This window comes from Cibotium barometz, chromosome 5 (assembly GCF_041138505.1).
Source record: "Cibotium barometz isolate CiBa-2024 chromosome 5, ASM4113850v1, whole genome shotgun sequence".
Classification (NCBI taxonomy): domain Eukaryota; kingdom Viridiplantae; phylum Streptophyta; class Polypodiopsida; order Cyatheales; family Cibotiaceae; genus Cibotium; species Cibotium barometz.
Genome location: NC_141050.1, coordinates 30,932,235 through 30,946,675, shown reverse-complemented (window position 1 = coordinate 30,946,675; position 14,441 = coordinate 30,932,235). Strand labels below are relative to the sequence as shown.

The 14,441-nt window shown below is 39.8% G+C and overlaps 2 protein-coding genes and 1 pseudogene across 2 annotated transcripts in view; 2 read left to right on the top strand and 1 right to left on the bottom strand.

Annotated features, from left to right (window-relative positions):
* Positions 1–14,441, bottom strand: part of LOC147638350 (uncharacterized) — a 232,323-nt gene that overhangs the window by 144,933 nt on the left and 72,949 nt on the right. The window lies entirely within an intron of this gene.
* LOC147638352 (uncharacterized) overlaps positions 1–14,441 on the top strand; it is a 71,908-nt pseudogene that overhangs the window by 32,495 nt on the left and 24,972 nt on the right.
* LOC147638353 (chlorophyllase-2-like) lies at positions 4,718–7,203 on the top strand. The gene is made up of 2 exons (XM_086798282.1): positions 4,718–5,179; positions 6,315–7,203. Exons 1-2 carry the CDS (start codon positions 4,826–4,828, stop codon positions 7,047–7,049), a joined length of 1,089 nt encoding a protein of 362 aa, XP_086654408.1. The 5' UTR covers positions 4,718–4,825; the 3' UTR covers positions 7,050–7,203.

The following is a 14,441-nucleotide window of genomic DNA, read 5'->3' as shown; positions in this document are numbered from 1 at the left end:
TCCCTGTTGAGCTCATTGGATATCCGCATCAATGACCACTCCCTCGCATTTGAGCCACTCCCAAGTCTCAGCTTTGTTGTGATGCTTGTGGTAACTATTCTCCCGAGCCGTTAGGGAGCAACCTACTACCCTTTTCTATAGCAAATTACAACATGCATGAGATATGAAATTCATGATAATAAATGAATTAAACTTAGTGAAAAATGGTAAAGAGAAAACTTACAAATCGTGTGAGAAAACTTACAAATCGTGCGAGCCAGCCTACCTTTCATCTGGATCCATACTTTGTTGCACTGTACTTCAGCAGTTGACTAGCATGTGCCACCTTTTGTTGAGGGTGTCGAGTACCCTCCCTAGCTTTTTTCTTAGTCTTTTTCCACTCCTTTGATTAATGGTGTAATTGGAAAGCATTTGTGAACCATCTTTCATGCACCTCCTTGAGCAAGACCTCAAGGATCTTCATTATGTGATTCCTCACCCACTTGTTAGAAAAATGCATGCATGGCGGGTTTGGGAGACGCTCATGCATGCACTGCACCACATACATGAATTCTCCATCCTTCTGCTCTCCTCATGGTTTGAAGATATCTTTATAGGTGTGGTTGACTAATTGATGGAAGGTATAATAAACCTTCCATCCCATGTCATCGATAAAAGTCCTGCCTCATCATCAAGGCTATAGTAAATCATACCACCCTCCCCAGGCATGTTGTCTATCCCCATAGGTGGAGAAGACTACGCACCTCTTACAAAGCATCCACCGCACCCACCTCCCCCACTACTAGATCGCCGATAGCTTACAGAATTACCACCTGAGTGACGTCATGAATGATGCCACATGCTAGGAAGATAGCACCACGGATTAATGCATAATGCATTAAGCTTATGCATTAATGTTGAGATATCGAGCTCAACTAGTGCTATGGTGGACATTGATGACCCCCGTGGGTGATAGCTTCCGCACTTGTGCCACTAGCATGGTTGGTGAGATTATTGCCGATATTCCGCCATTGGATGACAAGCTATGTGATAGCCATTTTAGAGTACTAGAGTTATGGCATACTTATAACGCCAACTTATATGGTCGGGTTCACACGATAGACCATCATTGTATGTTATTGTACGAGAGTACTTTCCCTTTATGTATGTACTCTTATCTTTTATTTTTTGGGGTAAAATATATTTAAGTTTAAGTTTTTGGGTAAGTTTAATTTTTTGGGGTAAAATAAATTATGAAAGTGTACTTACTTATGGATTTTTTGTGAACTTTGCAAGAGAAATTGTAAGTTTATATAAAAGAAGGGGTCATTTTATATAATTAATATTTATATAGAAGAAGGGGATCATTATATAGAAAATTTTAAGTTTGTACAGAAAAAGGGGTTACCGTATAGAAAAAGGAGTCATTTTTAATACTCAAAATTTATAACTAATGTATTCTAAAAATATATGCCCCTTAAATGTATGTGTGATGTATAGGTCTTGTATAGAGTAAATCCCTTGAGGCACTAGTAAAATATTAATGATTACTACAAATTTGGATTTAAGGGTCACATTGATAAGAATCTACATATTTTTCAAAAGCATTTATACATTTTATTAAAAGAGAGAGATAGAGGTGCTATAATGTATTCAAGAGAGGTTAGTTTTATGACTTGATATATATCACAATAGTACAGAATAACAAGAATATGCTTGCATCCTCATGTTTCCAAGAATTGAATTATTCGTAAATGCTTAATAAAAAAGTAGCACAATACTATGGACATAACAAGAATATGCTTAATAAAGAATTAGCACAATAGTATGGACATAACAAGAATATGCTTGCATTTTCATGTTTCCAAAGTCTAATTACTTCTAAGAGCTTAGTGAAGAAATATCACAATAGTAGGGACACAACAAAAATATGCTTGCATCCTCATGTTTTTAAGAGTCTAATAATTTGTAAGGGCTTATTAAAGAAATATCGCAATAGTAGGGATAACAAGAATATGCTTACATCCTCATGTTTTCAAGAGTCTAACCATTTGTAAGAGCTTAATAAATAAAAGAGGGATAGAAGTATAAAATTGTTGATGAAAAAGAAGACTTATAACATACTACACATGCCACACAGCTCTATACATTGCTTGTGGGTAATGCCCAAGTAAATTAATGGTTTATTGGTAAAAGAGAATGTATATGTATAATGTACATTTTTAACTTTTGGTCTTTCTTTATAGCCCATGATTCTTAGCATCTTCTTTATAGCCAAGTACCAAGTTTATGGTTATTTATGTAAAAGGAGAAGAGGCAGCCTCTCATGTCGGGGTGGGGGGCGGGGGGGATGGAGGTTATTACACTCAATGCTTTGTTTCTTATACTTTGTGTTCATGTATTAGCTTTGGTTGTTTATGTTTCTTATGTTAATTCAAGCTATGGTTGTATACATGTATGGGGTTGATTAATTATATTTCCTTCTCCAAGATCCTATCAATATTAAGTGGTCTCACCATCAGCATGGTATAATGGTCACCCATGTGTCCTTGAATCACCATAGAGGGATGAGATCTAGCACATAGAATTTAGACACAATGTGTGTGTATAATGTACATTTTCAACTCTTGGCCTTTTTTGGCATCTTCCTTATTGCCTACACAAAATGGACATGTTGTACTCTCCAATGCACATGTAAGTCATGGGGTGAATACAAAATTCTCTAAGGGCTGAGAGAGAGAGAGAGAGAGAGAGAGAGAGAGAGAGAGAGAGAGATTAGTAATGCACTCTCTAATGTAGGTAAGTCATGGTTGGTGAAGAAGAAATAAGAGAGAGAGAGAGAGAGAGAAGTCACATGAAAAAAACCTTATGCAATGCTTTTTAAAATATAGAGAGAATGTATGTGTACAATCTACATTATTTATTTTTTTGTCTTTTTTTGCATGTTCTTTTTAGTTACCCATAAAACTGTGCATTATTTGTTGTTGGTCTTTCTTGGCATCTCCTTTTTAGCTCATAAAAGCATGTTGTATTGTAAAATGGAGGTAGGTCACAATGAAACAAAAAAAATGTCAGAGAGACAGATCATGTTGTAGTGTACTTAACAAGAGATATTCTTAAGTGCAAAAAAATTATTGACCAATCAAAATAATGGCAATGCTCAAAAGTAGCCATGGATAAGCACTAAGAATTTAGATAAAATGTTGGCAATATTATTAAGATATATAATTTTGTTTCTTGAAAATTAAGACACTAACAAAATTGAACCACGATCTTAAAATTTAAGCCATCAGCTTAGTACAAGACACATATTTGGTTCAAAAATATGCAATATGGTTTTTTTGAAAGGATACATAAGGATAAAAACATAGAGATATGAACAAAGTCGAGATTCCAATTGGTATTTGATCTAGTTCGGGTAGAAAGATGCAGCTAGCTCTCATCAAATCAATACGGTTAGCTCTCATCATTGGTGCTTGAGCTAGTTCGAGTAGATAGATGCAGCTATCTTTCATCAAATCAATGCCATGTTTTCTTCATAAATATGAGATATGTATAAAAAGGATGCATAAGGACATAAAGATGGTTAAATTTGAGATCGAGTTTCCAAGCGTTCCAACTCGAGCAAATAGATTTGATAAATAGATAGGATTTTTAAATTCATGTTTTTGGGATTTTTAAATAATAAAAGTGTACTTACATTAGGGTTTTTTTATGGTTTCTATAAGTTTGTATAGAAAAAGGGGATCATTTTAAAGAACTAAAATTTGTGTAGAAAAAGAGGGGCATTCTATAGGAAATTGCGAGTTTGTAAGAAAAAGGGGTTATTGTATAGAAAAAGGAGTCACTTTAAATACTCAAAATTTATAAATAAGGGATATATACCCCTTGAATGCATGTGATGTATAAGTTTTCTATAGAGTAATCCCTTGATGCACTAGTCAAGTACTAATGAATATTACGAATTTGGATTTAACTACCACATTGCTAAGAATCTACAAGTATCACAATAGTAGGGACATAACAAGAGTATGCTTGCATCCTCATGTTTCCAAGAGTCTAATTACTTTGTAAGAGCTTAATAAAGAAATATCACAACTGTAGGTCCATAACAAGAATATGCTTGCACCATCCTGATGTTTTCAAGAGGCTAATTACTTGTAAGAGCTTAATAAAGAAAGGAGGGGTGGAGGTACAAATTGTTGAGCTCTACACTTTGCTTCTGTGCAATGACCAAAAAAATCAATGGTTTGTTGGTAAGAGAGATTGCATGTGTATAATGTACATTTTCAACTTTTGGTCTTTCTTGGCATCGTCTTTACAGCCCATGCGCATAGTTGTACTCTCCAATGCAAGGAGGTCACCATGAACAAACAATGAGAGAGAGAGAGAGAGAGAGAGAGAGAGGGAGAGGGAGAGTAAATCTATACATGATAAATTTTACTTTTGGTGGAGAGATATAGAGAGAGAGAGAGGGAGAGGGAGAGTAAATCTATACATAATAAATTTTACTTTTGGTGGAGAGTGTGGTTATTCACGAGGTCCTGGACCAGTGTTCGAGGTTCTTGCAGACAGATGCAACCACAGCTCAGTACGTCAAGGCTCGTGTTTGTTTCAGAAACCTGTAGGATGCTATCAAGAGGATGAATAAGGACAGAAAGATGGTGAACTTTGAGGTCGAATTTGTAGGTGTTCGAGCTGGTTCGAGCAGAAAGATCCTATAAATAGAAGGGCCACTGAGTCTAGTTTGCACACAGTATACACTCTTGCTAGCTTCTCCTCGCGCACTCTCTTGCTTCTCCTCTCGATACTCTCGCGCTTAATTCTTAATCTTTCCGCCACCACCATGATGAGAGCTTCTGTCCGAGACATGAGCAGTGCAGTTTATCGCCCTCTCGTGACCTTAGCTCAAATCCTTTGCCTCGCCACCTTGAGTTCTGCCGTCTATGAGGAGAACGGTCCGTTGGAGGTCCAAATTTTCCAAACTTCGTTCTCAGCGAGAGTCCCTTGCGTCGGTACGACGATCATCGAGCCCCCTACGCAGAACCAACCTCCAACGCGCCTCGTTGTTGCTGTTCCGACACAAAGTGGGACGTATCCGGTAGTCGTTTTTCAACATGGATTCCTTCTCGCCAATTGCTTTTACACGCAACTCCTCCAGCACGTATCCTCTTACGGTTATATTGTGGTGGCTCCCCAGGTGAACACATAGGTCATTGAGAAAAGTGGTTTTTTTTTAAATTATTTTGCTCTTTTCTTCACCTAAGCTCCTCCCACAAGAAGGTTGGTTTTGGGTGTGCAAGAAGATGGAAGATCAACCGAGAGAAAAAAACTTAGGGGGGGATTATTATCCATCTAGTTTCCACACCTAAAACCTTCTTCTGTTGTGGGTTGCGAATTAATAAACCCTCTCACAACCAAGATAGATTTCTAAGAGGCTTTCTCTAACATATTTGAAGGGCTTTGATGCCCTCTCAAGGCTTCAAATTTCAGCAATAGACAAGCCAAATATCCCCTCTCAAGGAAAGGGGGGAGGGTATATTTTGTCCCTTTTGAGAGAGATGAGCCGGGCACCCGACTTACATGGGGCCTCTTTTTTAACAAAAATAATAATTATCTTCAGAAGTGTTAAAAGTTATACCTAGAACACTCCACACCAAGAGACCATTTAAGCACCCCCACCATCACACTATTTTAGAAGTGAAACGTTTCAAATTAAATGAAATACTTGTGTATCTTTGATTTCTCGGCCGCCACCAGCTCCGAAAAGTGGGGGGTAGGGTCCACACATGCTTGATTTTTGACGAGCTCGTGCATGTTTTTGGGTGTTTTGGATATAAAAAACTTGCAAAAATAATTATAAGCCATCAAAAAAGATAATTTTTTAAGAGCGTTTTGCACGTTTTTGAGTATTTTGGACATAGAAAACTTGCAAAAATAATTTTAATCCATAGAAAAATACACGTAAATTATGAAGTATTTTGGACTTTAAAAAAACTTGCAAAAATTATTCTAATCCATCAAAAAAATACATGCTCGTCCACCCGAAAAAGGCAACCCTAACAACGGATCCCTGCTATCTATCTTGAGCCCTTAACACTAGTGTCTAGAATTTTCTATAGACAAAATATTTTCCCATGTTTCCTTTTATAAAAGTCTGCGGTTTTTTTTAAAGGAGTATGAAAAGAAGAGAATATAATAATGAGAACGCTGTACACCCCAACAGGCCCCTGAGAGCTTGCAACTGTTCTGTATACCCATGTGTGCATGCCCTTGTAATCATGTAACCCAATGTTAATACTAATAAGGATTAAGGCGGTTTAATCCTGATTTAGGTCATCACGCTGGACGAGGACGCTACCGAGGAGATCGAAGAAGTGGCAAAAGTCGTGAATTGGCTTCCGGGCAACCTGTCCGTGGTGTTGAGCACAGCCGCCGTCGACCCGACTACCACAGTGGTCACGCCTGATCTCGAAAAGGTCGTGATGGCAGGACATAGCCGGGGAGGCAAAGTAGCATTCGCCTTGGCATTGGGCTTGGCCTCATTCAACACCAGTTTGAGCTTTTCTGGGCTTGTGGCGCTCGACCCTGTGGATGGCGTCGACGAGCCCACAACCCCCGCAATTGTTCAGGAGGGTTGTGATCATTGCCTACACCACCTTCCGTTTCCAACTCTCATCGAAGGAACAGGCTACGGTAGCCAAAAACCTCTCATTGGCCCTGCTTGTGCGCCTGTGTGCTGTGGCCACCAAGCCTTCTACAACTGTTCATCGGCTCCAATCGTTTACCATCTTGTTGCATCTGACTTTGGTCACCTTGATTTCTTAGACGACTCAGTTTTCTGGACGTCGTTGGTCTGTAAGAGTGGATATTCCAAAGAACCTCTCCGCAGCTTCACGGGCGGATTGTTTGTAGCATTCTTGCAGTCTGCACTTAATGGCACTAGCGAAGCAATGGATGACATCTTAACAAACTGGCAGAACGCATCCATCGCCTTGGAGCAACCTCAAGCCTACATAGGGACTGATTCAGGCGCATGCGGCGCAGCAGTTGCATTATCACTTTTGTAAGCTGTAGTCGTGCACAATAATATGCCATGATGATAGATCTGTAGTTCTTGCAGCCATTATCATCATCAGATCAATATTGTAGATTATTATGCATAATCTCACGATATTTGAAGCAGCTACATTAGATGACTTAATGGCATTAATGTTTGTAACCCACGTATGTGTATGCCCTTCATCTCGAGCGATGGCATCTTCTTCTTTCCTCTATATCTTACTAGTACACGACCCACTCGCTCGGCTGCTGCCTATGCACTACCCCCTTGGTACTCTGTCTCTCTCTACTATGCACTACCCCCTTGGTACTCTCTCTCCCTCTCTACTATGCACTACCCCCTTGGTACTCTCTCTCCCTCTCTTACTAGTACACGGCCCACTCGCTCAGCTGCTGCCTATGCACTTGGTACTCTGTCTCTCTCTACTATGCACTACCCCCTTGGTACTCTCTCTCCCTGTGACATCCCCCTTGGTACTCTCTCTCCCTCTCTACCAGTGCGTTGGTGTGACATATTATTGTTTAGGACATTGTGACATATTGTTGCTTAGGACATTTAAAGAGGTTTCAAAAGTACCGTACTCTAACAAATTAATCTCTCTCTCATAAAGACACATAAAGACATGCTAACAATGCCAATAGAAAATCAGTATCAAAAGGAAACATAGACACATCAAAAATATAAGCCACCATCCACACATTTATTAATAATAGATGCATCACACCCAATAGAATGAGAACATGATATAACTCAATCACGTTAAGCATACTTGATTAAGGATCAATATCCAAAAGATCTAAAAAAGCATACATATAACAAAAGTCAACATCTAAATAACCATCCTCCTAGTGTCCTGCTGAAATACTGTTGTGCCCCCGACGTGTTGGAGAGAGAGAGAGAGAGAGAGAGAGAGAGAGAGAAATCACATGAAAAAATTTATTTTTAGTGAAGCCTTATGCAATGCTTTGTAAAATATAGAGAGAATGCATGTGTACAATGTACGATGTACATTATTATTATTTTGTCTTTTTTGCATCTTTTTTTTAACCCATAAAAATGTGCTTTATTTGCTGTTGGTCTTTCTTGGCATCTCCTTTTTAGACCAGAAGCAAATAATGTACAGTGTACATTATTTGCTTTTGGTCCTTCTTGGCATCTCCTTTCTAGCTCATAAAAAGCATGTTGTATTGCAAAATGCAGGTAGGTCACAATGAAACAAAAAAGTGTGAGAGAGAGAGAGGGATCATGTTGTAGTGTACTTAACAAGAGATATTGTTCAGTGCAAAATAATTTTTGACCAATGACAATAATGACAATGCTCAAAAGTAGCCTGGATAAGTATTAAGAATTTAGATAAAATGTTGGAAATATTATTAAGATATATAATTTTTATTTTTTGAAAATAAACACACTAACTCATCATGAAGGAATAGCTCCTTCTTCTTCTTCTCTCTTCTTGCTTTTGCTATTGAATCTTGCTTGCATGATGGATGCATGCTAGATAGGTTTGAGTGTAGGTTTTCTTCTTGGCAATAACTTCTTCTTCTTCCCCCACCTTTTGTGAGAGAGAATTAACTGTCGCGAAGGACCATCTCTTCTTGCTTGCATCTAGGCATTGAGAGCTCTACCTTCACCCCATTCGTCGCAAAGGATCATTCCAGTGTGATAAGAGAGCGAGGATACCCACAATGGTATGTTGCATTTTTGGCTCAAAGGAGGAAAGACCTAATGACACATTCTTTGGCAAGGCCCAAGGGAGATATGAACCAGGTCGAGATTCCAATTGGTATTTGAGCTAGTTCGGGTAGATAGATGCTACTAGCTCTCATCAAATCAATATGGCTAGCGCTCATCAATTGGTGTTTGAGCTAGTTTGAGTAGATAGATGCAGCTATCTCTGTTCAAATCAATACCATGTTTTCTTCATAAATATGAGATATGTATAAAAAGGATGCATAAGGACAAAAAAATGGTTAAATTTGAAATAGATTTTATAAATAAATAGGATTTTTAAATTCATGTTTTTGGGATTTGAAAATAATAAAAGTGTACTTACATTAGGGTTTCTTTATGGATTCTATAAGAAAAATTATAGTTTGTATAGAAAAAGGGGGTCATTTGAAATAACTCAAATTTGTGTAGAAAAAGGGGGGCATTGTATAGAAAATTACGAGTTTGTAAGAAAAAGGAGTTATTGTATGGAAAAAGGAGTCACTTTAAATACTTAAAATTTATAACTAAGGGATATATACCCCTTGAATACATGTGATGTATAAGTTTTCTATAGAGTAATCTCTTGATGCACTAGTCAAGTACTAATGAATATTACGAATTTGGATTTAACTACCACATTGCTAAGAATCTACATATTTTGCACAAGCATTTATACTTTTATTAAAAGAGAGAGAGAGAGAGAAAGGTGCTATGTTCCACGGGAACTCACGGGAACACAGATTATGGAAGGAGGCCGGAAGCAATTAATGCGAGAGAGCCGGATTGTAGCCATGGGAACATAAAGACGCACATAATCTTTCCATATTTTTGTGCCGAAGTGCAATGTAAATCATTTTAGGCCAATGTGGGTTCTAAATGAGAGTTCTTAGTGTATTAAGCAAGGCTCACTTATGGGGTTGTCCGTCCATGTGTGAAAGAGGCCTAGGGTTAGGGTTAGTGGCATCTCTACAAAAGAGATGTTAGCTTTAGAAAGTGGACGTTTTTTCCATTCCCATAAGCTATTGAGTGAAGCTCTTGAGCTCTCAAGCTATGGCAGCTCTCCAACTCTCTCTCTATTGTACTCTAATGAGCATGAAGCTCCAATGAGTATAGCTCCACTTCATTCTCTTAATCTGTTTTAGCATCATTGAAGTAGATTAATCTATGATTAGTTGAATGCTTCTTTCTTTCTCTTGTGTATGCTGCATGCTTGTATTGTGTGTGTGTAGTCTTCATTGATGCAAGCTCTTGCCCACTTCTTTGGCAATGAGTTATTCATGGATAGACTCTCTCTATGAGCTTGTGGGTTTGTGAATGTTACATTCTTTGCTTGCTTAAGCTTGTGGGTTAGTAGATGCACACTTATGGATTTGCAGGCATTAGGAAAACCTAAGATTTAATCAATGTTTGAATGGGATTAAGAGATTGCTATGCATTGCTTGTTGTCTTGATTAGTGTAGTGGATTTAAGGGATTGAGAGATTGATTGAGGTGTTGAATGGTTGAATCATCTAGTGGTGGTTTGTGTATGTGAACTCTCCCTCATGGGATAAGCCTTCATGCACTAATCGGGTCGAGTCCTCAGATTGACATTGTGTTTCTTAACACATTTGTTGATCGGTAGTACTCTATGAGCACTATATTCCACGGTAGAGAGAACCGCTCTACAATGGCGCCGCTGTCGAGGAGCGAATGCCTACATTAGTTGAGCACCGTACACACACTATCACTCCTTATTAAGCTCCAATCGGTTGCAAAACTGTTGGATAGGAGAGCTGGCTTTGGGACTAATTTTGGTACTTATTTAAGACTAATCTGCTGTTAAATTCTCTTTATTTGTCTTGCAATTTGAGTGCGATGGGCTGGCTACACTTCTCCCTCGAGGTCAAGACAAGGATTCAACACACGAGAAGGATTGGAGGTAGGCACTAAACCTGCAAATTTCGATTTGTGTGCAAAAAAAGAGAGGCCTGTTTTTGCATTTCTGTCATTCTGTTAAAGGAAAATTTTTACAGTTTCAGTTTTTTGCATGTTCGTTTTATTTTCTGTTCTTAGCTTAGTTCAGTTTTCTGCATCATTAATTTTGTGCATTTTAGTTCTCTGTAAACCTACATTTTAGTTCTCTGTTAAACCTGCACCTGTAGAGAAAGTGAAATCTGCACACACACATGAAGATTGAACATTTCGAATTTGCTGCACATGCATTTAGTTCACTGCACACGCATTGAATTCACTGCAAATCTCATAGCTGTACACGCATTTAGTTCACTGCACATGCACTTCAAAAAAAAATAAAAAAACGGTTGTGTGTGAACAGCACACCACGCAGAGAGACCCACACACCGCACCATAAAGACCGCCACCGCACCGGATAAGGGGGTGCAAAAAAAAAGAGTGGAAAATTTTTCATTTTCTGCCCGCAAAAATTTGGAAGGTTATCTAACTTTTCGAGAGGAGTTAGACGACACCCATCGTCGAAATTTCGGTCTCCCAGACCCATTTTCCCATAGTGACTCAGTATGCAAAACTGGTAAATTTTAGGCGATTTTCGATCCAAAAAAATACGCTATTTTTTTGGCCTAATGTGTTCGAGGGGGTTCAAAATGGATTCTGGCAAAGTTTGAGCCAACTTGAAAATTTTTGGATTTTTTTGAAAAATAATATTTAAGAAAAAAACTTAAAATTTGACCTTATGCACTTGCGGTCGGGACGTCATATAGACACTGCCATAGGACCTACGGCACCTTCTAGAGTACCTACGTAGGAAAGTGGGACCCAATCGGTAGAAAATTGGCAGATATTGCTGAAACCTTTTTCGAATCCCAATCTGATACCCTTTCCAGGACAACTAGCTCATTGTCTATGGACAATCTAGGGCCGTCAAATAATCATCCCTTAGCCCCAAATAGGACACCCACAAGATCTTTTAATCCATTTGAAGCTGACACCATGGGGTTACCACTCAATGTGAGACTTCAATATGTCTACACGAATGCTCAAGGAGCTGAGATTTTTAGGGATCCACAACAATGGTATCTCGTTAAGATCGCAGACTTTTTCTCAGAGCTTGATAGAGCACCTCTAGTCAATGACCAGGGTAACATGTACATGGGTGGAGATGGTGTTCGCTACGAAGTCACCTATCATCCAGAGAATGTGGACAAATTAGGGGAGCTCTCTAAAAGTGAGTTCTTAGACTTATCAAGGCCTTCCAGAGCAAGGGAGTCTAGAGATGATTGGCTCATTGAGCCGAACATGCGTGGACCATCCAATGCTAAGTCCTCAAAGCCAAGTCCATAGATGATTTACTTTGTGTAGATCTAAATTTGGAAAGGGACAGGAAAGGCAAGAGCAAAATGGATCAGGGGGCTGAGAACCAATGGGAGTTTGTACGACAAATTCCAGTGACAAAGGTCTTTCAGGATGACCCACTTCAAGAGGTCTATAAGGACTCTTTAGAAGGATATTATGCAATAACTAGATCGCCAGAGCTAGAGCTTCCTCTAACACTTATGGTGGTAGTCGAGAAGCTTGCAGGATACAAGAACCGAATCGTTGATAAATGGGCCAATGAATACCGAACCTTAGATTGGAAGGAAATTCGTGAGCTCACGTGGAGAGGACAACCATTATTCATGGAAGTGTTCTCAACTAATACAGCTAAACCAGGAGAGACAACCTTTCTTGGAGAAACTATTGCTCCTCCCCTAAGAGAGTTCACTAGAGAGGGACTCTCAACATCAAAGTGGACCACTGCAAGTAGCCCAACTCTAGCACCAAGATATTATCCTACACCAAAAGTGCGACCACAGATCACACCACAACAACGTTTCTCTCACTATGACAATCAGAGGGTAGGGGAGCCAACTCGTCCTCCCATAAATGCACCTCCTGAAATGCGAGTAACAAGATCTTTGGAGGAGGTTGGTGATGTAGGTAATAGGGGACCCACACCAATTTGGGATGCATGTGGACCATCTTACCAAAGAGAGGAATAGTTCCCACGGAGAGTGAGACGCCGTAGGCCCTATGATGAGTATTCAAGACAAGTAAGGCCATCAACTCTTCAGAAACTGGTAAAGAAGTACGAAGGGTCAGGAGATCCATATGACCATGTAGCAGCATTTAGGCAAGCAGTTCGAGCTGAGCAAGTGACTGACAAGCATACGCAAATTGAAGGATTTGGGCTCACTCTTAAGGGAAAGGCCCTTGCTTGGTTTCAGGCACTAGAGGCTTCAGACAAATCTTCTTTACGAGTTTTGGAAGAGAGATTCATTGCTGCTTTTTCCTTGATGGGGATTCAGCATGACACAGTAGCAAAGATCTACTCTTTCAAGCAAGGCGAGACTGAGAGTGTTAAAGACTGTGTAAATAGGATGAAGCAGTACATGAATTGTTGCCCAGAAGATGAGAAGCCCGATTAATTTCTCTCTTCTTAAAAGGACTCAAAAATTCAACACTGCATACACATCTCTATGCAAAGAAGCATACAAATTTCAATGAGTGTTGCCATGATGCTATGGATTTCACAGATAACTTCAAATTCCAAGATGGTTCTGGCCCTGAGGTGCAACCTATGGATCAGTGGGGTGATGACCAAAGTTCAGGGTCTAGCGCACTAGTAAATCCAGACCACATAGCTAACCTAGTACTAAGGAGATTGGGACAAACCTATCACCCACCCATGCAGCCACAACAATAGCAGCAGAGCGAATGAGGAGTGTACTACCTACAGGTCCTCATCCTTGTGGAGCATGTGGCGGTAACCATAAAACCGAAGAATGTAATACCTTTTCTCCTCTAGTCACAAACCAACCCACAAAGAAGTGGTGCCAGGCCTGTGCTTGGAACTTTACCCACACCATACAGGAATGTACTCGCATTGCAAGAATGAGACAGGAGCGTGAGCAGCAAAGGGGTGGAGTAGCTCCACAAATGCATCAATAGTATACTAATTTTGAACGTAAGCCACCGATGGCACAAGAGCAAGCACGACCTATACTTGGAGCTCAACCTCCTGCTCCTGGGACTGCTCCTGTGAGGGTTGTTGACTACGACAATTCAAATATGTGTAGAGACTTGGTAAACCCAGGCTATGTGGAGGAGGAATATGCATCATATTCATCCAAGGAAAATCTCTTTGAAAGTCCCGCATATCCAAGCCAAGCACTAGGGAGGCTCAACTAGGGGAACAAAATTCTTTGATGTTGCTAGACAGCTACCAACCTAGGACTCCAGGCCCCTCAGGTCAATGGCAGCAACAAAGGAAAGTAGAAGCCAAACTAATGGGCCCCTATTATGAGTGCGGAGAACCCCATTGGGCTCGTGATTGTCCACATCGCCCAAGGCAAGCAGCTCGATCCAATATAACAGTACCACAGTTTTCACCAATTGAAAGATATTGTCTAGGGTGTTGTGTAGAACACTTTCCAAAGGATTGTTTGCTAAAACCACATGAGGAAGGCACCTCTCAACCAAAGGTTTCACTCAACTTTGTAGAAGCAGTTCCATCACCACCTTCATCACAGAATGAGGATGTCGTGCCACTTAGAGTCATGACTAGATCACAGACACAAAATGCCGAAATGCAGACTGATGAGACACCTTGAACTTGGGATGCAAAGGCAAATCTAGTGGACAAGACCCTACATTCCAATAGAAAAAGGACCACTAGGAGGAAAAAGAAC